General features: G+C 33.9%; 1 protein-coding gene across 4 annotated transcripts; it reads left to right on the top strand.

Moving 5' to 3' along the window:
• Positions 1 to 5: 5 nt before the first annotated feature.
• GUF1 (GTP binding elongation factor GUF1) lies at positions 6 to 22,336 on the top strand. 4 transcript variants are annotated; one of them, XM_050791603.1, is made up of 17 exons: positions 6 to 368; positions 2,020 to 2,131; positions 2,272 to 2,420; positions 2,694 to 2,774; positions 3,902 to 3,979; positions 4,798 to 4,881; positions 7,544 to 7,608; positions 8,096 to 8,299; positions 9,579 to 9,718; positions 10,863 to 10,986; positions 11,411 to 11,543; positions 12,265 to 12,408; positions 13,223 to 13,356; positions 16,064 to 16,165; positions 17,267 to 17,386; positions 19,022 to 19,058; positions 20,166 to 22,336. In XM_050791603.1, the coding sequence occupies exons 1-17, from the start codon at positions 222 to 224 to the stop codon at positions 20,301 to 20,303; spliced, it is 1,992 nt and encodes a 663-aa protein (XP_050647560.1). In that variant the 5' UTR covers positions 6 to 221; the 3' UTR covers positions 20,304 to 22,336. The 4 variants fall into 4 exon arrangements, with proteins under 4 accessions (XP_050647560.1, XP_050647562.1, XP_050647561.1 ...); XM_050791605.1 differs by lacking the exon at positions 2,694 to 2,774 and having other exon boundaries at positions 9 to 368; XM_050791604.1 differs by lacking the exon at positions 3,902 to 3,979 and having other exon boundaries at positions 9 to 368.
• Positions 22,337 to 23,485: the final 1,149 nt, after the last annotated feature.

The following is a 23,485-nucleotide window of genomic DNA, read 5'->3' as shown; positions in this document are numbered from 1 at the left end:
TGCAGGCGTCAGCAAGCTGCGCCGCGCCGCGCCGCGCCGCGCCTTCGGGGTGCTTCCGGAGCTGGTACTTGGGCAGAGCTACCCGGGGTTTATTGTCTTCGCTTCACAGGGTCTGTTTGAGTCCTGTCCACCGGACCCTACCCGGGGTACCTTTGAAAACAAACGGGCTATGTTGCTGTTGCTTGTCGGTACCCTCTCCTGACGCCTCCATCGCCCGGGTCATGTGGACCCTCGTGGGTCGGGGCTGGGGATGCGCACGCACTCTCGCGCGGTGGGCCACTGGGGCCGCGCTTGGGCCCGCGCCGACCTTTGGGGCTGCTCCAGAGTCCTGGCCTACCTGCAGGGTCTACAGCTCCGCAGAATTCAAGGTGACTGCCCCCTGGAATCTGATATAGCCACGTTTTAAAACATTGGAGTACCCCATGCGATCTTGGAAATGTGTAGGACTTTCTGGGACTAGCTCTGAATCCTGCTTACAGGGAGGTAGAGCAGAGTGTGAGCACGGCTCAGGTTCCCGACCCTCCACCGTTCACTAGTGTGACCTTGGGCAAGTCACTAACTTTGTAGGATTTCTCATTTGCAATGTCAAATGTTGATTTGTTTACGCGAGCCACTGGTCGAAGTGCTTTGCGGGTATTCATCTATTTAATTCTCCTAAAAAGTCTGCTGAGAAAGTTGCTAGTAAATGTTAATATAACGTCCATTTTCCTGCAAATTAACTAGCTATGTGGCCTGGGCAAGTTACTTCTTTGTCACTCTCCTGCTTCATTTGTTGAATGCAGAACTAATCAAACATCCATTGGCTAATTGGTGAGATTTGTGTGATTTGAGGAGTGGACTTTTTTAGACTAATACCTAGAATGCAGGAAGTGCTCGGTCTGTCTTTGTAGTTTTATTATTTCCTTCTACCTCAGCCAGAGCAAACCTGTGTACTTTTGACTCTGGTGGGAGAGGGTGGGAGGTTCAACAACTCTGATAATTGTGAATGGATACAGTTTAGGCAGAAAAGTGAGGTGACTGAAGGCAAGCTATAAGTAGGCAGAAAGACAAAACCTTATAATTAATCAACTTTGGCCCTAATATGCCTGTGGTTTCAAAAATGGATTTATATTGCAATTCACGGTTTTAAAGATGGTGCAATTCTCTACCTTTTGAACTGAAGGGAAAGAAAATCTACAGGGCAAACATCAGAATTGGTCTTTTTTTGGTGGGGGGGCAGACTTTCAGCTATAATTGTGCTTTTATTATCTGTCTTATATGGGGCTGTTATAAAAAAACTTAAAGCTCTTGTGAATTTTATATTTCATTTTAATTTTATGGTTTTGATGATTGTGAAATATAGAGTTGATTGGAAAGAAATGTTTAGAGTACAAAAAACTGGTATATTTTGCTTGATAACAATTTCTAGCAGTTTGTGATGTGTTTTAGTAAAAACGTTAAAGATGTGTACACGTAAAACCAGGAGTTCCATTTAAAAATATTTTTAAGTTTTAAGTGAAAGTCTTTTGTTGGATGTCATCTGTTTTTCTTTCTCACCAGAGAAGCTGTAAAGTAGCAAAATTGTATCTAAAATAAAATTTTGAGGCTCAGTTAGAAACACAGATTTTTAAATAAATCTGATTCCTGGTTAAATGTGTGATAGGAGCAGAAGATTTCTTTCAGCTTTTCTGTAGCTCCGTTGCCTCAAAAGTTACTGGACAAGGTATTCTCAGGTCTTTAGAAGTTCTAGGTATCTTAAGTTCATTCACGATAATAAATTCAGTTCCTGGTTGGCCCTAAAAATGGTGTAGAAATGTTAAGGGATTATTATTTAGCTGTATAGTTACCTTTGACTATTAAACTGATGTTCCTTGTAATATGAACTTAACCATATGTCTTTATTGTTAGAATAATAATATAAACAATATAAATGCTAGAAATGATATTGTTCAACGATTAAAAGAATATTCTTTGAATTGTTATACTTGTTTGATAGTATGCAAAATTTATACTCTTAAATGTGGTATTTCCCCTTTCTAGGAAAAACTTGACATGTCTAGGTTTCCTGTTGAAAATATTAGAAATTTCAGTATCGTTGCACATGTGGATCATGGCAAAAGTACTTTAGCTGACAGGCTCCTAGAACTTACAGGTATTTCATTTATATTGCATACTTAACTGATGGGTGCCAGTTATTGAGAATTACTTTTACTCTTAAATTTTAATTTTATACGTAATAGTCTCTCTTTTTTTAAAGCCCAGAGAAATATCAGTAAGTGTTTCTGTTTATAGGGACAATTGATAAAACAAAGAATAATAAGCAGGTTCTTGATAAATTGCAAGTGGAACGAGAAAGAGGAATCACTGTTAAAGCACAGACAGCATCTCTTTTTTACAATTGTGAAGGAAAGCAGTACCTTTTAAATCTCATTGATACACCGGTAAGTTTAATATTAATTTTGCGTGTATTATTAAAGTCAACATTGTGTCAGTAGTGCAGACAGATCCTTGTTTAATTTTTGAACTGAATATTAAACATCTGCCTTTGCTTTTTGTTTTCTCAGTGTTCTTGTGTTAGTGTCAGTTGTTTCAAAAGTGTAGGGTACAAAAAAGAAACGAGTATTTACAACTTTTATTAAGTCAATAAATTTGACATAATGCCCTTTCCTAAAAACTACCTCAGATTTACAGGTATCAATATTTTTGTTTCTCAGGGCCATGTTGATTTTAGTTATGAAGTATCCAGGTCACTTTCTGCTTGCCAGGGTGTTTTACTTGTGGTTGATGCAAATGAGGTAGGCATTTTTCATTTTGCATGATGTGACATGTGATATGACATGACTGTTTGGTTGTTTCAAGAGTTTTTCTTTAAAATGTGTTTTGGAAATAGAATTTTTGTGTTTGAAAAATAGATTTATTACTTATTGAAAATCATATGGTTTCATCCTATTAACTTGAAATATTATTACACTAAAGCATTCTCTGGAATTGACTAGTTTTTAAATTGGAATTGTTCAAAAGATTGTTGTATTTGTTTTGAAGTGTGACATCATGTTATCAATGCATCTTACAAAAAACCCCACCAACTTTCGCATTTCTTAATCTGAGGTTTCTATATCCATTTTTTAGCAGATCTTGAGAATAAATCATTAGTTTCAGATCATTTTAGGTGATTTTAAGGCAATAATTTGGGAAGTATTAGGTTTTTAAAAAATCAGTAACATTACTAAGCTCTTTTGTGGTGTAAACCGTAAAGACCTTCAGCAGATGACCATATAAGAGCTGTGAATATACTAAAGTAAGCTTTTGATACATGTTTCTCACAAACTCTTCATTCAAAACCCAACTTTTTTTAGTGGGGGTGGTGGTGGTGTTGTGTTAAGACTTTCCTGATCCCATCAAGGAAAGTCAATCTTGACCTTATATAGGCAGTACTGGGCTTTATAAACTGCCTTGATGAATGTGTTCTTTACCAAGCTTTGAGGTCCTTGAGAGTCCATGTTACATCTTTTGTTTCTCCAATGCCTGATGTATTTCCTGGCATAGAAAAGGCCCTCCAATAAATGCTTTCTGAACTGAAAGGAATTATTACAGAGAATGATTCAGATGCATGGAAAAATAGCTATCATAGTTGATTTGCCCTCTACCTTTCCTTAAAGGCTTCTTATCTCAAACTTAGTAGACTGTTGGCTCACTCTACTTGGTGTGGTTATTGCTTTTCCATCAGCGATTTTCATTTTGATCCCAAAGACATAAGTTGGAGAGAAAAGTATGAAGGGTAGCTACGTGGCATTTTGTTTAATTTTATTATTAGCATGATGCAAAGTCTCTTGATGAAGATGTGTGGAATGGTCTTAAATTACAAGTTTTGTGATAGATAATAGAATGGTCATCTCAGTGTCTTGTGTCTTGATATTTTCAGGGTATTCAAGCCCAAACTGTAGCAAACTTCTTTCTTGCTTTTGAAGCACAGCTATCGGTAATTCCAGTTATAAATAAGGTAATTACAATGAGACAACAGTGTTGTTATTTCACTTTCTAAAAATACAATTAGTGTTTAAATGTCAGTTGTACTATTTATTATATGAGGGATCTCCTGCTATTTATTAAATATATTGGTGGGATTTATCTCTTTGAATTGTATGTAACAGAAGTGCAACTTAAACTCACCCTTGCACAGAGGTGAGAAGATAGTTCCCCTGAATTATCTTACAGTAACTGAGGGCCATTTCTGTAGGGAAGGAATGCAGAGCAGATGAAACATGTTTGTCCGATTAAACCATACATAGGAAAAGAAGAGAAGTTTATAATCTAGGAAGAAACAATACAGCACATGAAGCATGACAATTTAGTGCTAAACTGAGCTCTGTCTATAAACTTCCATTTCATATTTTAAAATTAATTTAGAATCTTAATTTTAAAATCTGCATTGCTTTAAATTATATTTATTGATAATGGAGTTAAGTTTAAAAGAAGGCCATAGGTAGGACAGCTTGTTGTCAGACTTAATGTTATATTTAACTTTTAAAATCAGTTCACATGCTGCTTAATTGATAAATTACTACTGATCTCTTCTGCTGCCCTGGGTAGCTAACTGCTTAAAGTTTTTTTGCATGCTCTGCTACCTGACTTCTCTTTTTCAATCATGGTTATTAAATTGTACTGCTAATATATAGATTATTTTACTGCTTTTGAAAAAATGTCATAGAGGGGTCAGTTAGGCTGAAGTGAGTAAGCTTTTAACTACCTCCGAATACTGTTAATACATAATACATCTTATCCTTATTATACTAACACATAATGGATTTTTTTTTAAAGATAGATCTGAAGAATGCTGATCCTGAAAGGGTTGAAAACCAAATTGAGAAAGTGTTTGATATTCCAAGTGATGAATGTATTAAGGTAAAATACTTTCCTAAAAAGATTATACTTTGAAAAAAGTCGCAGGAAATTGGGCTAAGTGAAATTTCATGGTATTTGATAACCTGACATTATACGCTTTTTTTTTATAGTTTTGCAAATTTCTTTTACTATTAATTTCCTTTTATCCTTACCAAAAGTCCCTTTTATATTGTTGGGACATACAGAAATTATTGTGATGCTGTAGTTAAAGGAACTGAGGCGCAAAGGTTTTAATCACTTTCCTAAGATCATGGGTTTAGTTAGCCAATGTGCCAGGACTAAAACACAGGCCTTCTGAAACTCCCTGCGGTATTTCTTGTGTGTCATTTTGCCCAGTGGAAATACTGTCTTTGAAGAGCAGGTTCAAACTAATTTCAAGGCATTTGTATGTATCATTCTTGGAACTGACAAAAACCTATTTTATAAAAAGCTATAGTAGTGCTAGGAAACAATGGATTTTATTTATATCAAAGTTGCCACCATTATAAATTTGAATTTTTGTTTACCTTTCAAATGATGATTTGCTTGTTAAACAGCCACTGCCAAACTGCTATGCTACATGGTAGTGTAAAGTATGTCAGCGCAGCACTGTAATGTTTTTCTTTCAATCTCATTTAATTTTCAAAAGAGCAAGTTATACATGGTTTTATATTTTGGATTGTGTTATATTAAAATGCAATTAACTATTCTGATTTTAATCTTAATAAAATTCATTCAGATTCTTATTTGGTATATGCCAGCTAAGAGTATGGCAGTGAACAAGACAGACAAGACAGTCAATAAATAAGTAAAGACAGACAGACTTTCTGCAGACAGTCAATAAATAAGTAAACAAAGAAGTAACCATAGGAATTACTGACTAGGATAGAGTTTGTCGAGGAAATTCATTTGACAAATTGTTATTATTCTAGGTGAAATACCATAATGAACAGTGAAAAGTCTTTTTTCTTAGATGTTATGACATGGAATAGCTTAGCAAAAGCGTCTCTGATAAACTGAAACATGGAGGAATGAATAATTTTCCGAAAAGCATTCCAAGAATAGAAAAGAGCGTGTGTAAAGGACTTAAATTAGAAAAGATTTGGCATGTTTACTGATCAGAAAGGTAGATTGGATGAGAAGGCTTTGTAGGGGTATGCAGGAATCAAGTTGTGCTGGGACTCTTGTGCTAAAGAGCTTGAAAATTATTCTGAGGCAATGGAAGGATTTTAAAGCAAGAGAAACAAATAAATTCAGGTAGCCTTACAGAGAATGGATCAAAGAGGTGTAAGAAGAGATACAGGGAATCCAGCTATGAATAGTAGCCCAGATGTGAAATTATTATATCTTAAGTATTAACTATCCATATGAAAAGGAGATTATGATCCAGGAGGAAACAACATAACCCATAAAACATAACAGTTCATTGCTAAACTGAGCACTGTCTACAAACCTCCATTTTCATACTTTAAAATTAATAAATAACCTTAATTTTAAAATCTGCATTGCATTAAATGATGTTTCTTGATTTGGAGTTAAGTATATAAGAAGCACGGCTGTCCAGAGGCAAGATAGCTTGTTGTCAGATACAAGAAATGAACCATACCATTCATTTGATTTCTTTTTTCTGGTAATGTTAAGCTGCTCTGTGTATGGGCATAGAAAAAACATAATTGGATGCAGTCAAGGTTGAGGTTTTGCCAGCTGCCTCTAATAAGGAGAGAATAGAAAGTGGTTGAACCAGAGTGATTGTAAATGATGGATCTTGGAGTCCCATCTGGGAAAGAATAGAAATGGAGTGGAGGGTGGAGCTGATGGACAGCATCAAGTAGTATATTCAGTAGTTACAAGTTAAGGACTGTTGTAAAGAAAGTGCTACAGTCTAGAGCAGTAGTTGTCAGTGTTGGGTGGTTTTGCCCCTGGGCAAATATTTGGAGATAGTTTTGGTTTTCACATCTTGGGAAGGATGCTACCAGCATCTTGTGGGTAAATGAGGTGCCCTGGTTGCTGCTGAACATCCTATAATGCACAGGATGGCCTCCCAAAACAAAGAATTATCTGGCACAAAATGTCAGTAGGGCTGAAACTGAAAATTCCTGGTCTAGAGTGAATGGGAAGGGTAAGAAGTTTGAAATCAGGATTTCAGAGATAGTACATTTATTACTGGTAATAAAGGTCAGTCATACCATGTGGTTTGAGTGTTGGCTTGCTTTTCTGGTGTGAGAACAGTAAAGTTAGTAGTAAGATGCCTTATGGTTTTATGCCATCCACATACATTGTTTATTCACACAACAACCTTGAGATTTAGGCAGAATGTGAATAATCACTTCATTTTTTAGACGATAGAATTTATACTCAAGGAGATAGATACTGGTGAAATACACGCATTCAATGCAGAGATATGATTGTTACCCAGATTTTGAACTGCTAGTCTATTCCTCTTTCAGTGCCATAATCAGAACTCTCTTGTAATTCAATTCTAGAACTGTAGAACTACCCAATTATAATAGAAAAAGAGGTATTTGTCAGTATACTGTTTGCTTTGTTCTTTTCCTTTTGCTGTATTTCTCAAATTGATAACTATTGGAATTATTTCTTCCTTCTGATCATAAGTCACAGGTCATCAAGATAGAAAAGTATAGTCAACTTTAAATGCTTATATTTTTCGCATGTATCTTTTTAGATTTCTGCTAAACTTGGAACAAATGTTGAGAGTGTTCTTCAGGCAGTTATTGAAAGAATTCCCCCGTGAGTATTTGGTGATTTTTATACTAGTTGTCTCTATTTAATAGTTCAAAAACTGTCTATGCTTAATAGTTCAAAGATTTTATCAGCTTGAACTGTTATTTTAGCTTAACAGATGTGGCAAATATTCTTGTAGGGAGTGAGAATAAATTTATTTGCTTTTAGTAAAATATAGAAGGCAAGTACAGTAAAGAAAAAGCAAAGATGATTGATGGAGGTCTTTTCATGACAATCATCATAAAAGATACCTCAGTACATTGGCAATTATTTTCCTTTGCTTTAAGCTGAACAAATATATTTATAAATAATTTGTTAAAACTGGAGGTTATTAAATCTAATATATTTTATAAAAAGGTCTTTTTATTTAGGCTATTGTGTATCAAACTTTCTCAAGAACTCAAATTAAGTACAATATCTAAGTTGAATACAGGAATTTTATTAAGATTTTAATTTAGTATATATGTATTTACTTTTTACTTATATTTACTAGCCCTAAAGTGCATCGCAAAAATCCCCTGAGAGCTTTGGTATTTGACTCCACCTTTGACCAGTATAGAGGTGTGATAGCCAATGTAGCATTATTTGACGGAGTGGTTTCCAAAGGAGATAAAATTGTATCTGCACATACTCAAAAGACATACGAAGTTAATGAAGTAGGAGTTTTGAATCCTAATGAGCAACCAACTCATAAATTGTAAGTAATCTGCATTAGTAATTAAAATGCATTTGTATGTGGTTCTGTTTCTGCATTTTTCTCAACTTGGTATGCTTAGAATGATCCTCAGTTGGTAACTTAAAAAAAACTGTTTAATGCAACTATACAGTAAATGCTCTGTCAGAAGGAATCTTGGGTGAAGGACAATAGAAATGTCAGTTGATACTTTTTTTATTCTAAATGACTAATTATAACTAGGTTTACGATCAAGGGTAGATTGGATCCTATATTGATACATTTGATGAGACAATGAAAGAGTTCCCTCCACCCATATTGGGTATCATTTTTGACAGTTCTTCATAACTAGATTTTCCATTGTAAAGGTGGTATAACAGAAACCTTAATAAATCTTTAGTGTGGAATTCATGGTAAAACCTTGATTAAAATTCTTGGGGAGTGGGATTAGCAAGGGTAGTGTGCATTAGAAAAACACATCTGAATTGACTTGTAAAAGAACTATTTATTGAGTGCCTACTCCATATCAGGTACTGATGAGACATGACTTTGGATACATAATTTGAGCTTTGTAAGGTCCTGTTTCCTCATTTGTAGAAATTATTGAACCAGATGACAATCAGATCACATTTGAGTGTTTAGTGTTGTATGTCTAAAAACAGCACTATATTGAGTCAAAGTCTATTTTTATTTTACTGAAATATTTTAACATCTATTTATATTCTGCCATATATACTGAACATTATCACATCTTCATTTAAGGTTCTTAAAGCTCATTCTAAGTGTAAATTATTTTAACTTTGTAGGGATTTTTTTTTTTAAACTACAGCTGAACTCAGAATTCGTTCTTCTGCTAAAGGAGGAACATCGGATGTCCAGTTTGTTCAGAGTTCACATTTTTCTTGGATAAAAAGTTACCTTTTTTCCATTGTTAAAGCATTTGCAACACAATTCATTAATAAAAGACATCACAAGTAGTGTACTTATTGTAATGCTTTTGTACTTACTAGTTTCACTGTATTTACAATATACTTTAGAAACTGCTGTTTAAATTGCAAAGGTTGGCAGAATCATGAAAAAGGTGATAGGTTTATAAGTAGAGAGGTCTAATGAATTGTAAGACCTGGTGTGTCCATTTGCTGGCAAGCTTCAGAGTTTGATAATTGATATGGAGCACTTATTTTCAAAGTGTATGGAAAGTTTGGAAAGTGTATGATAGTTTCCTGGGAAGGTAGAACTAATTGTGAGTTGTGTGCTTGAAACATTAAAGCAGTAAATATTTGCATATAATAATTTTATTTAGATATGCAGGACAGGTGGGCTATCTGATTGCTGGGATGAAAAATGTCATTGAAGCGCAAATAGGAGATACATTATATTTACATAAGCAACCAGTGGAGCCCTTGCCTGGGTTTAAATCAGCGAAACCAATGGTATTTGCAGGTGAGGAGCTCACAAATTCAAAGGTTGAAGGCCATATTTTTAAACTAAAAGTTTGTCTCAGTGGTTAAGGAAAAAAATACACATTCTGATTATGTTAAATAACCACGAATTCCAGCATATTGTTTTACTTAATTCTTTGTGCTGTTTATCAGTTTATAATTTCATATGTATGATGAAATTATATGTGGGAGATCATTTAGGATGTGTTAAGAAATAAGCTCTTAAGGAAGAAGTTGTGATGTATAGAATACAGTAATAGAAATTTTTCTTACTTTTCTAGGGAGTTCATTATTTGAAACATTTTTTAATTAGGATGTTCTTATTACTGATTATCATTAGACACTGACTGAGTATCTTCATCTTCGATAGAGTTTCTTTAATATTGTATTGTACTCATGTAGACATGACAGAGAATGGTGTTGCCTCAAGTATATATAATTTCAGAATCTGTTACTTCCTTTACTTTGGAGAAAGGAAGACCTGATTGAAGGTCATCAGGTTACTCTGTGCCGAGTATCTAACCCTTGATTTTCGCCCTACAGTCTCTCTCACTGGGAATTAGGAACTTTGTTTACCCCTACCTTTAGGCAAAGTCAGTCATCTGGATTTTAGAGGACTTCTGAGTTGTCAGATGAAAGAGAATCGGTAGTGATTCCCATAGTTTTTGTAAGTAAATACCAAAAAGCAAAATTTAACTATGGTTTTAAGTAGATAATCTGCCTTAGAAAATTGAGAGTGCAGTATAGTTTTCATTTCTACTCCTATTTTTATCTAATAATAAAGTTTCATTTGGGTTGTGGGATGTCTTGTGCTTTTGTTTTTGCAATTACAATGTGTTTCCTTAATAGGCCTAATTCCCATGTTTTTTTTTTTTTTTTTCTTTTCCCTGTAGTTTTTCAAAAACATTAAAAACATTATTTGAAGTGCCAATCTAGGTGTATATTCTTTAAGACTAATGACTTGTAAGATACTTTGAAACCAAATTATCATAAATTTTTAGCAAACTAGTATTTTGGTCCATAAAATACAAGAAAGTAATTTAAAAGGTAAATGACTAATTTGGAACTTGGCAGCACTACACATGTGGTTTGATTGGTCTGGAGGCAGCTTATCACGTGATAATTAGAAATCATTGTATCCCCAGGAATGTATCCTGTAGACCAATCTGAATATAACAACCTGAAGAGTGCTATAGAAAAACTAACTTTAAATGATTCCAGTGTGACAGTTCATCGGGATAGTAGCCTTGCTCTGGGTGCTGGCTGGAGGTAAGATTCATTCACTTTTTTTATAGGAAAGAAAGGTATAAATGGTATATTTTAAAAATAATTTTATAAGAAAGGGAGGTTTTTTTAAAGTATCAAGTACGGGAGGTATAAAATGGTGCATTGTTCTGGAACATTTACTGAAAATAAGTTTATATTAGTGTAAAGTGGACAAAAACAATTTTTATCTGCCTGTTTCACGTTGTGGATTGACATTTTATGGGTAAGTTTTATAGTGATTTAAAATAGATTCCCAGTGGAAGATTTTAATGTTATTTAATGAAATTATGCTAGCATTTAATTATATTGTGAATTCTTTGACTCAATTCCATCCCTCCCTTAAAATAACAATATGTTCATTAAAAAAAAAAAAAAAATGAAGCCCATGGGACATAAACATTTTGGGGTTTATCTTTTCCTCCCCCAGGCTAGGATTTCTTGGACTTTTGCACATGGAAGTTTTCAACCAGCGACTGGAGCAAGAATATAATGCTTCTGTTATTTTAACAACCCCTACTGTTCCATATAAAGCTGTACTTTCATCATCAAAATTGATAAAGGTACTTAGTATTTAGTACTGTTTTGCATTAGTCTCTTGGAAAAAATAAATGTGTGTATATACAATGCAGGAGAAGCTTTTTGCTATACCAGTAGCTGATTAAGTTTTAAATATTTATTGATTCGTAGTAATAACCATTGAATTACCCTATGCCTAATGATGAAGAACTTTTTTGAAAACTAATTTATGCAGTATTTTTCTTAACCTGATATAATCTCCACATTATCAAAACTAGTCTATTGCTGATAGTAAAAAGTAAAATTAGTAGTGAAAACAATGTTCTGATTCTAGCACAAAGATGCAAAATGTAATTTTGGTCATAAGTAATTTCTCTCATAAAAAGTGAAGCATTCATTCCAGTGACTGAGAAATTTTAAATTTCAAATCAGTGATGAAGACAATATTGTATTCCATGTAAGTGGCAATCTGTTCATTTTAAGCAAATACTAATTTTGGCAATCTAAATATCTTCCAACAAAATTAATTATTAAACTATAATGTTTTCTAAATGTCAGGTTAAAATGTATTCTTTTGTCATACTTTTTCTAAATGGTCCATGAAATATGTTTAGTAAATATCAATAATTGGAATATATTGTTTACTAATACTTATTAATACTAAATGATTTCAGCGGGAGAGATTTTAAAATATAAAGCAAACAAGAAAAATGATCATTATATTAAGATTTCTTTTTAAGTATTGCTGATTTTTCTAATTTTTAGGAATATAGAGAAAAAGAAATTACAATTATCAATCCTGCACAATTCCCTGATAAATCAAAAGTAACAGAATATTTGGAGCCAGTTGTTTTGGGCACTATTATCACACCAGATGAATACACTGGAAAAATAATGATGCTTTGCGAGGTATAACTGTAATACAATTTAATACAAAATTAGGTTTTAGTCCTCTGAAATAGTGATTTCCAACTTGTTTTAAAAGATTTCTTTCTGCTGAGCATACTGAATTTAAAGAGATTTTCATATATCTATATATGTCTGTGTCTGTACACATAGATATAGATATATATACTTTTAAAATTTTGATTTCAAATAAGAAAAATATTTCTGATAATTTGTGTAATTTACTGATTTGATATCTTAGCCCAAAGGAAAGAAATTTGATAATTAGCTAAATGTATAATTTCTTTTCGCCTTTTTGAGTAGTTTGAAAGATGATTATAGTACTTCAAGGACCATAAATTTGAAAGTACTCCCATTTTGCTTTAGTTCTCACCACATTGTAATAAATGATTTAATCCACAAATGGTATGTAATTATATTCTTTAAAAATACTTATTTGAAATACTCAGATACATATTGGAAAGTGTCAAATGGTGACTTGAGTTTTAATTAGGTTAAAAACTAGATTGTAATCTTGGTCTCACACTTTTAATTTCTCTGGACCTAATTATTTATAAAACAAGAAATTAGGATTTTTGACTTTATATGTAGTTACATTTGATTTACTGTTAAATGAAAGTGTTTATTTTAAAAGATAAAATTCTTAGATAAAGATTAAAAGCTTTGATAGCAAGCCTAAGGTAATTGAAATATAAAATGCGTCGCCCTGGATTATAAATACTGCCTATAAGTTTTTACTAGACCATTAGAGAAATACATTATTCCTCAGTATTTGAGTAGGTTATCATTAAACCCATTTTTTTCCTTCCCTTTTTAGGCTCGAAGAGCAGTTCAGAAGAATATGATATTTATTGATCAAAATAGAGTTATGCTTAAATATCTCTTTCCTTTGAATGAAATTGTGGTAGATTTTTATGACTCTTTGAAATCCCTATCTTCTGGATATGCTAGGTAAAAAATCAATGAGAACCTAAGATGCCTGACCAACTTTTTTGAAATATTGATGACCAAGAGTATACTAATTCTTTAATACTTTCAGCTTTCTTGAAGATAGTTGAGAATCATACGCTAAGGTTAAAATGACTTGGAACAACCTTATAGGTGTTACAGACTACTTGTGATTTGCTTATAGGAGAAAAACTTCCTTTGATTTATTTTCTAACTTTTATTTCTCTTAACAAAAAAAGTTACTCCCCTTTTCATGAAGAGTTGTATTCCTTGTCTGTTAAGAATTAGACCTAATTTCAAAAATTTACTGTAACCTCAGTGGCACTTTTAAAATGTATTTGTATGTTATGCAATCTCAAGAGCATCTGTTTACATTTGAAAAATAAAAGTGCATATTCAGTCTGTAAAAAATGTTAAGTGTGCCCCTCCATTAGTGAACACTTTAATAACTTAGTCTTTCCAGGAACAGGTTGTCCACATCATGAAAACCATTGTGTATCTCATAGGAGTACATGGAGAAAAGCCAGATAAAAATGAAAGAAGAGTTACTATTAAATAACAAATAAGGAACTCAGGGCATGGCATTCTGAGAGGCTGTTTTTTTTTTGTTGTTGTTGTTGTTGGGGCATATCACTCTAGATACCCTCACTATGCCCTAAAATCTTATGTTACGGGATAGTATATAGTAGAAAATAGATATGAAACATGGGGAAGCAGAGGGGAAAAATGAACATTGACATCTATAGAACTCCCACACAGTGCATGAATATTAATGTTAATGTGCAGAGACAAATTTCAGTGTTTAACGAACATGCTACAGTGACTTGGAATTTTAACTTTATTTAATCATCTTGTCAGTGAAGAGAGTTAGCATATATAATTCTTCTTACCAAGGAATCTTCATGTTCCTTTGTATTGAGAATTTTTTTCTACTTTGTCACCCAGTTTTTTTTTTTTTTTTTTTTTTTTCTTTTATGTCTTCTTTCAGACAAGACCTTGATCAAGTAAGTGGCTGTGGAATTTAAAGTAAAATGAATTGGGGGCATATTAAAATTACTAGAGTTGAATGGAAGATTACTAGGTTTAATGTTTATAAATATTTTTCACAGAAGTCTGTCAATTTTAGTTTGCATTTGGGTACTACTTTCTGAATTATAAGTGGTCTTAAAAAGCCTTTTCATTTGGAAACTTAAATACATTTTGAATTTAATGAGAGAACGTGATTTTTGAACTACATAAAAATAAAATATTCCCGCTTCCAGCATTAAGGTAATTGTTATGTTCAAGATGGATGTTTTACATATGCAGTCAATTCCACACTTAACAGAAAGTCATCATAGGCTATGAATTAAGATCAGGGAAAAATTTATTTCATACCAGGAGGCAAGAATCAACTGCAACTAGGTCAGAGCAGGGAGTCCTGTGTTATACGAGAACTGTAGGGGTGTCTAATCAAACAGGCATTTGCCCTCAACCCATAACCCCAGTAGCTTTTTGGAATTGCAGATGTGTTTCCTGCATTCTAAGGGAACACTAGAATGCCTGTGTTTTCAGTAGAGGTTAGGAATTGATTGGGCTCCTTAGAAAAAGAAAACACAATTTTTATAATGATTTCTTTTGAAAAAAATGAGTTAAGAAATTTTTAAGATTTTTAATATTTTGGACCACAACATAGCTGGAGCTGTAACAACTTCAAAGTTAAGGACCACGTCTGTTTTTTCCTCTTCCTATTTGCTTTGTATTCTATAGGATACTTAACATGGTATCTTTCATACAGTAAATGTTTAATAAGTGATGCTTTCTGAAGAAAGGATTTTAACAGTACTTCTGAAAAGAATCTGTTAATAGAGTGTATTATTGTCATTTTATGACCTTTCTGCTGAAAATCTTTAGAAACCAAACATAATTTTGCAAGTCCAGGCACCAATTGTTTTAAAATTAAGACAGTAGGAGTATACATGTTCTTGTCTGTGATTGGGACAACTTGTAAGCCTATAATTGAAATTTTCTTGTTAGACTTCAGTTTTATAAGTTAAACATTTAAATACCTGTTTTGACTAACATTGCAAGCTTTGACCACATTGTTAAAAGTAACAGCTGAAACTAAGTGCTTGTTTGCATGCTAAACTAGGCTCTGTTTGGCTCTGTTTAAACATGTATTATGTACTAGGCATTGCTCTAAGTGGTTTACATGTATTAACTCATTTAATCCTCACAAAAGCCCTCTGAAGGGAGGTGCAAACTGAAGAGCCAAATAGGAAATTCAAAGGTCTCATTTATTAATGGCATTTTATGAGTGTCATAGCATTTATTTAAACATAGAGTTGTCATTGGTAATAGAAAGTTAAACAGAAACCCAACTCATAAATCTGAAAATGATCCATTAATATATAGTATTGTCTGAAGCTTGCCAGCTGCTGGGAACATGGAAAGGCATGGTATTTGTTTTCAATAAACCCTTTTCTTTGTCAGGTTCACCAATTTATTTCCCTTTCCCCTATAAACATATTCCCCTTGTTTTTGCCCTTGATTTAATAAACATAAAAAGATAACATTTAGATCCATTCACAAGAAATTGTATGTGTAATATTTTGATGGAAAGATCTCTTTGGGGAGTGTAATGTGGCAGAAAGTAGACATTTTGTAAAGAGTAAAAAAGGTAATCTCTTGGGAAGTGTAATATTTATCACTTGGACTTTTTTCCTTTTAGTTTTGATTACGAAGATGCAGGCTACCAGACTGCAGAACTTGTGAAAATGGATATTCTACTGAATGGAAATACTGTAGAGGAGCTAGTAACTGTTGTACACAAGTAAGTTGAATAGAAACTAATCGTGGAATGTGAAAATACTCACTTTTGATATGTTTTTCACTTATTTTTGAGCAGCTGCATTTAAAAAAGTTTTAAAGGTAATTAAAATAGAGTTCACCCTACGTACTTTGCTTTCTCTTCTTTTTCCACACTTCTCTCTGGACTGCTAAAAATAGAACAGAGCTATAATAGTCAAAAAGAATAGTGTAATAGAAATGTTTCCCCTTACCACGCAAAAAAAAAAAAAAAAAGTTTAAAAAATTTTATGATGATGGATTTAGAATTGGGAACAAGTTTTTTTGTTTTGTTTTGTTTTTTTAGATGGGAGTCTCATTCTGTCACCAGGCTGGAGTGCAGTGGCGCAATTTCTGTTCACTGCAATCTCTGCCTCCCGGGTTCAAACGATTCTCCTGTCTCAGCTTCCTGAGTAGCTGAAACTACAAGCGCTTGCCACCACGCCCAGCTAATTTTTGTATTTTTAGTAGAGACGAGGTTTCACCATATTGGCCAGGATGGCCTTGATCTCTTGACCTCTGATCTGCCTGCCTCAGCCTCCCAAAGTGCTGGAATTACAGGCGTGAGCCACCGCACCCTTTTATATTTGTAAAAAAATTATAAAAAGGAAAAAACCCACGTGTTCAAGAAACAGCAGATTGGTTAAAATGAATTACAAAGCACCCATATTGTTATTTTCAGCCATTAAAACTTGTGGAGTAGTATTTAGTGACAAAAATGTCTATTAAATAAGAGGGTAGAATATATCATAAACACTGATCATAACAAAAATATGCAAAAAAATGACTAGAAAGATATATGTTTAAAATAAACATTCCAAAATGTTTACCGTTTTCAGTGGCTAAGGAAAGAGAATCAAGAATGGTTTCTATTCTCTAATGTTGTATTTCTGAATTTCCTGTAATCATACATTGCTTTCTTAGAGAAGTTGTTCATGATTCAGAGAGTAAGAGATATTTATGATAAGTAAGTTCCATTTGAACCTCCTTAAGAGATCACCTTTACATTGATTATGCAACTGGTCTAGAAAAATACTTGAAATATTCTTATTTAGGATATATAAACAGTTGTATTTTTCTGTCTCAGAGACAAAGCACACTCAATTGGCAAAGCCATATGTGAACGGCTGAAGGATTCTCTTCCTAGGCAACTGTTTGAGATAGCAATTCAAGCTGCTATTGGAAGTAAAATCATTGCAAGAGAAACGTGAGTTGAAATTGATTTTTGTTCTTGAGCCAGTTTCAGAAATGATATACCTAAAAAGTGAAAGAATATTGAACATTTTAACATTGGCCTAAGCTTTATTCTTACTTGTAGAAACAGTATGATCGTGCTCTCCATTTTTCTGATTTAAGTAATGACTGTTAGTTTGAATTACTTATATAACACCATTGGGTGATGTGTTTTGCAGTTAGTATAATATGTATGGGTTTGAGGAACTGTTTTAATTTCCACTCATATGAATGTCTATAACTGAATTTCCCGGGTAAGGAATTTCTTTATGGTTTTATCCCTTTAGGTAGATTATAAATTAATAGAAACTGAAACTAAAAGGTTTTGTCTTCCTAATGACAAAATTACAATTTTTTTTTTTTAACTCAAAGTATTTAATATCACTTCCCCACTTCCCCAGAGCTAGGGAGGTTATAAACCAAGGAATGCCAATACCATGTTAGGATTTGCATTCTAGATTAGGGACCTCACATGAATTATAGTAGACATGGAAGATAGGCTAGTTTCTATAGGACATGGAAATGTAATACATAAATCAGAACACTGGCTGGGTGTGGTGGCTCAGTCTGTGATCCCAACTACTTGGGAGGCTGGGGCAGGAGAATTGCTTTGAGACTAGTCTGGGAAACATAGACCCTGTTTAACAAAAAAACAAAAATAGCAATGAAGAACACTGAATAAGCTGCTCAGCTTGTAACAGCAGGTGCAGGGTGTGTCTTGTAGCACTTCCCATTTCCTTTCCTTAATGATACTAAGACTTCTGGGAAACAGGAAGTATCTCCTCAGTTATGAAAAGTTGAAAATTGCTATTAAAGTCTACCTTTACGCAAACCTAATGGGGAAATACAACTATCATGTTAATATAGACTTGAGGTTAATTTTAGGCCCACTGTTTGAAATACATTTCATTTCCTAATACAGTTTTGCTTCAGTTAGTTATTCTGTGTTTCGTAAATACTGAGATCAGGCAGAGTGGAGATGATAACCAGGGAACATCCTGGAAAGTGCAACTTAAGACAGTTAGCAAATGCTCATTCTAACATAAGTGTGTTGAGAGAGTACCTTAAAAAAACAGGTTTTTCTCTCTAAAGGAATACATAAAGGTGGAGCTATTTTCAAAATTAGATGATCTAGAAATTTCTCAAACATTATAGAAATAGATTAGTTTATAACTGGTGGGGTAGATATATTAATCTTCCTAGCCACTCCATCCACATTCAGTAGAGGCAATAAGATAATAAACATGTTTTGTGTTTCTGAAGTAGTAGTGGTAACAGTATTTTTAGATTGAGTAAAAAATAACGTAATATATTTCGTGTAATCAAGGTCACATCATGCTTGAATTTGGCCTAATCAAGCCTACCACAAGCCTTGACCTTTTTTTCTTAATGTCTGTTGACAAACATGTTGAATTTGTTCTTTTATGCCAAGTACATGAAAATAAATACAAGAGCATTTGAAGTATCTAATTAATATGCTTATGGAAATTTTACATAGGTAATGATACTGTCATTAAAATTTTCTAGTAAAGGGGAGATTGTTTTTGGTAAGAAAGTGCTTTTAAACAGTATGGAATTATGTACTTAAACGAAATTTTCTCTTTTACAGTGTGAAAGCCTATAGGAAAAATGTTTTGGCAAAATGTGTATGTATCTAGTTGTATTTTTTCTACTTTATAACTTTTATGGGTTTTAAATCAAAGGGGGCATAAGCTTACTGATTTCTATTGTTGGTTTTTATACATTATTTCCAAGTTTTCTTTTTGAATAGGTAAATTTCAGCTTGACCATGGCAACCGGTTCATTTTGCCCATATCCTTAAATATTTTTTCATCTTATTTATAAAATAAAAATTTACAAAAGAATTATGAAAATTGTTCTTATATGTAATACTAAGGAAGATTCTTATAACAGTTATTTCTATGATCTGGGTAACATGTTTTCTTGATCTAACATATAATGAAAGATTTTGAAAACAATGGCTTTATTTTACAGTTGAAATCAATCTCTCCTGACATATGCTTTCCCAGTTTGCTGTTATTGAGCTGTTAAAAAATTATTCTTGCCCGGCCTTGGTGGCTCACACCTGTAATCCCAGCACTTTGGGAGGCCAAGATGGGCAGATTACTTGAGGCTAGGAGTTCGAGACCAGGCGTGGCCAAACCCCCATCTCTACTAAAAATACAAAAATTAGCCAGGCCTGGTGGTGCATGCCTGTGATCTCAGTTACTTGGGAGGGTGCAGCGCGAGAATTGCTTGAGCCCAGGAGGCGGAGGTTGCAGTGAGCAGAAATCATGCTACTCTACTCCAGCCTGGGTGAGAGGGAAACTCTATCTCAAAAATTAAGAAAAATTATTCTTAAATATAGTGAGAATTGAATGATCAATTCTTTCTCCAAATGCTCAGTATAGTTTTTGGCACATTCATTCCTATGTGATTAAGAGTTTCCTATATTAGACTGTGGCTTTATAGTCAAAATTCCAAGCTTAGAATCAGTAATGAGATTGATAATTCTTCCTTGACATGCATATTATAATACTTGGTTTCTTTAGGGATCTTCACCTCCATCCAAATTAAAGCCTTTATCATTCTTTGACAGTAAAATTAGGATCTGCTAGGAAGATTAGAGAGATGTCTGCCTTATGGAAAATAATTTGGTATGGTTATTAGGATTGTACTGATGCCTCGGTAATCATGTGATTATTTTCTCTTTAGAGTGACTCAGACTTCCAATTTTTAAAAATATTTTTCAGTATGGTGGTGATATTACCCGAAAAATGAAGCTTTTGAAGAGACAAGCAGAAGGGAAAAAAAAGCTGAGGAAAATTGGCAACGTTGAAGTTCCAAAAGATGCTTTTATAAAAGTGCTGAAAACACGATCTTCTAAATAATTGGTGGGAAAACAAAGAATTTTCATAAATTAAAAACTATCTGTTTTTCACTGCAATTTGTAATATGCTGACAACAGAATGAAAATTATAAAATTTGCTTGTTACTTTCAGGGTATTCAGGTTCAGATAACTTACTAGCCTTTCGTTGAAAGGGAGTAATGAGTGGGTAGGTTAAGAGCTTAATATTTTGAAGCCATGTTGCCTGTTCTCAAATACTTGTTCCAACCACTCACTAGTAAGGTGACCTTTGCCAAATTAACCTTTGTTTCCTCTTGGGTAAAATAGAGATTATATACTACCTACATAAGTTGTTGTGAAGATTAAATGTGGTAATACATTAAATATTCAGAGGTAAAAGCACTCAGTTGTTAAGTCCTTAATGCAGTTATATCCTTAAATGCATTGTAAGGTCCTTAGAAACTGACTTTAAGCAAGATGTCACGTAGCAGGTCCTTGAATGATGACATTTCCTTCTAAGTGGTTTATAACATTGATGAGGAAAAAAAAATTGGTTTATGAATCATTTCATTATTATTATTATTTTTTTTTTTTTTGAGACGGAGTCTTGCCCTGTCGCCCAGGCTGGAGTGCAGTGGCACAGTCTCGGCTTACTGCAACCTCCACCTCCCGGGTTCAAGAGATTCTCCTGCCTCAGCCTCCATTACAGGTGCGCGCCATCATGCTTGGCTAATTTTTTGTATCTTTAGTAGACATGGAGTTTCACCATGTTGGCCAGGCTGGTCTCAAACTCCTGACCTCGTGATCCACCCGCCGTGGCCTCCCAAAGTGCTGAGATTACAGGTATGAGTTACCATGCCCAGCCATGTCATTTCATTTAAAGTCACAATTTCCATGAATCTCAACAAGTGAGGACCTGCTATGTTTTGTTGCGTGCAGTTTTTCCTTACTGACACTAAAAGGCCGCATACTTAAGATTCCATCTACTTTAAGTTAAAGGATTTTCAGAATCACCTTAAGTGTCAAATTTGTTAGCAGGATTAATTTATCTGATATGAATTCATTTATTAAACAGAACTCAAACAACATACTAACTAGACAGCTGCTCTAGTTCATGATAAAATGTTTATAGATTTTATCAGGTTGTTTGAAACTAAATGGTTTACATCTAAATTCACGGCAGGAGCTGTCTTTCAGACATTCAAAATGCATTTGTGTAAAATGACAGGTGTTTGGTGTTACCAGGAACTCTTAATGATATTTTAATAATTATTGTCTAAATTTCATAATTGAAGCGATTTTAGAGTAGTTAACTTGAGATTTCAGAGCCACTAAATGGCTGTATTTCTCCAAAGCTCTCAGCTGCCGTGTTTATTCAGCCAATGAACAAACCAGACTGCAGACTATATTATAGCAAGATAACATTATTTAGCCATTGATTTTTATCTTCTACCTTGCTTGAATGAACTGAATGAAGAAAATGCCTTTTAGGGATAAACACTGTCAAGGATGAATTTTATACTAAGGTTATGTGAAAGAAAAAAATCTCAAAACCACTAAGCCAGAGGGAAGTCAAGCTGGGAACTGATTGAGGCAAACCTGCCTCCCATTTTATTCCTAAATGAAGACAGTCACAAAGATAAAATTTGCTCACAAGGAAATTCCTTATGGACAAAGACAGAACTCAAAGTCTTCCTTCTGCTCACATGAAACAAATGCATAAATGGTTGCTTCCTGTGCCCCGTGTTTCACTAAGCCAGATTAAGATGTAAGTATTCCCCTACCCTCCTCTCACACGTAAATTGTATATTCGGTGAAAGGCTAATCAGAAACCCAGAAGAATGCAACTCTTTCTCTCTTACCTGCCTATGCTTGAAGCCCCCGCCCCTCTTCGAGTTGTCCTTCCTTTCAGGACCAATGTACACCTTACACATACTGAGTGATGTCTCATGTCTGTCTAAAAATGTGTAAAACCAAGCTGTGCCCCAAACACCTTGGGCACATGTGGCGAGGACCTCCAGAGGCTGTGTCACAGGCACATCCTTAACCCTGGGAAAATAAACTTTCTAAAGTGACAAGAGCTGTCTCAGATATTTTGAGCTCCCAGTTATTGTGAAATCATCTTAATTATAAATTAAGTAGAGATTTACTTAAAATCACGTGTAGAAGTAGCCTGAGATGTCGTCCTAGATACATACGTTATCATCTTATGTATCTTCCCTCCCCTTTCCAGGTTCTGATAAAACAGATGAAATCTGAAAGACCATGACAGCAGTATTTTGAAAATGACAGTATTTGAAACTAAAAAATTATAAAACTAAGTGTTCTATCACTGCCAAGGGATAAGTTACAAATTGGTTCTTGGAACATAATATGTACTGTGTGCTTGCTATTTAATAATTTACCAATATTAGCCTTTTTTAGTCAGACTAATTTTTTTTTTAACCTATGACTCTTTAGGAAATAGTTTTAGTTATAATAGTACAAAAAGCATTTTCATAAGCTTAATTTCTTTCCCCGTCCCACTTTCTCAGTCAGATGACTTTAGTGACTTGGAGTTGTGTGCTTTATAAGTGTATTCCTCAGAGGACCTAACATTAATAAGATTTTAGCAATCATTAAAATATGTTTAAACACTGTTATCAATATTAAAATAGCACTATTTATTGAATTTAATATGTGATGACCACTCTGCTGACCTATGTATGCTTCCCTCATTCAATCTATTTAAAAATTTTGGGGAAGAAGCAGAGTTTATTTTCCAAAGTCACCATTGTTGACAGACAGAGCTAGGATTCAATGGTTTCTTTCTTCAAAAAGCTAAGTTCTTTGCCTAACAGCAGCTTAGCTCCTGAGTTAGGGAATGAAAGCGGGAATGAAAGTGGCCAGAGTTTCCGCTACTCAGCTTGTGGAGGAGCTTGAGTACATGAACCTCAAGTAAGCCCCTAACATCAAGGTCAGGAAAGGAGAATTTTTAGACCTTTAGAGCACAGAAATAACTGGTGAATCATGTACCACAACAGGTACCTTTAGCTTTTTCACTGTGATGCTGTATGACTTTCTAAGGTAGTCAGCATAGTTTGTAGTAAATGATTCTTATTACTGGAAGTGTATGTGGAATGTTACTGACTCACTAGTTACTTAAAAAACATAAGGCTATTAAAACATCATCTGGAATTAAAGCAGCAAATTTACCCCATCCCCCACTTTTAACCATAAAATCC

This window comes from Macaca thibetana, chromosome 5, assembly GCF_024542745.1.
Source record: "Macaca thibetana thibetana isolate TM-01 chromosome 5, ASM2454274v1, whole genome shotgun sequence".
Taxonomy (NCBI): Eukaryota; Metazoa; Chordata; class Mammalia; order Primates; family Cercopithecidae; genus Macaca; species Macaca thibetana.
This window is presented reverse-complemented; position numbering and strand designations above follow the sequence as displayed.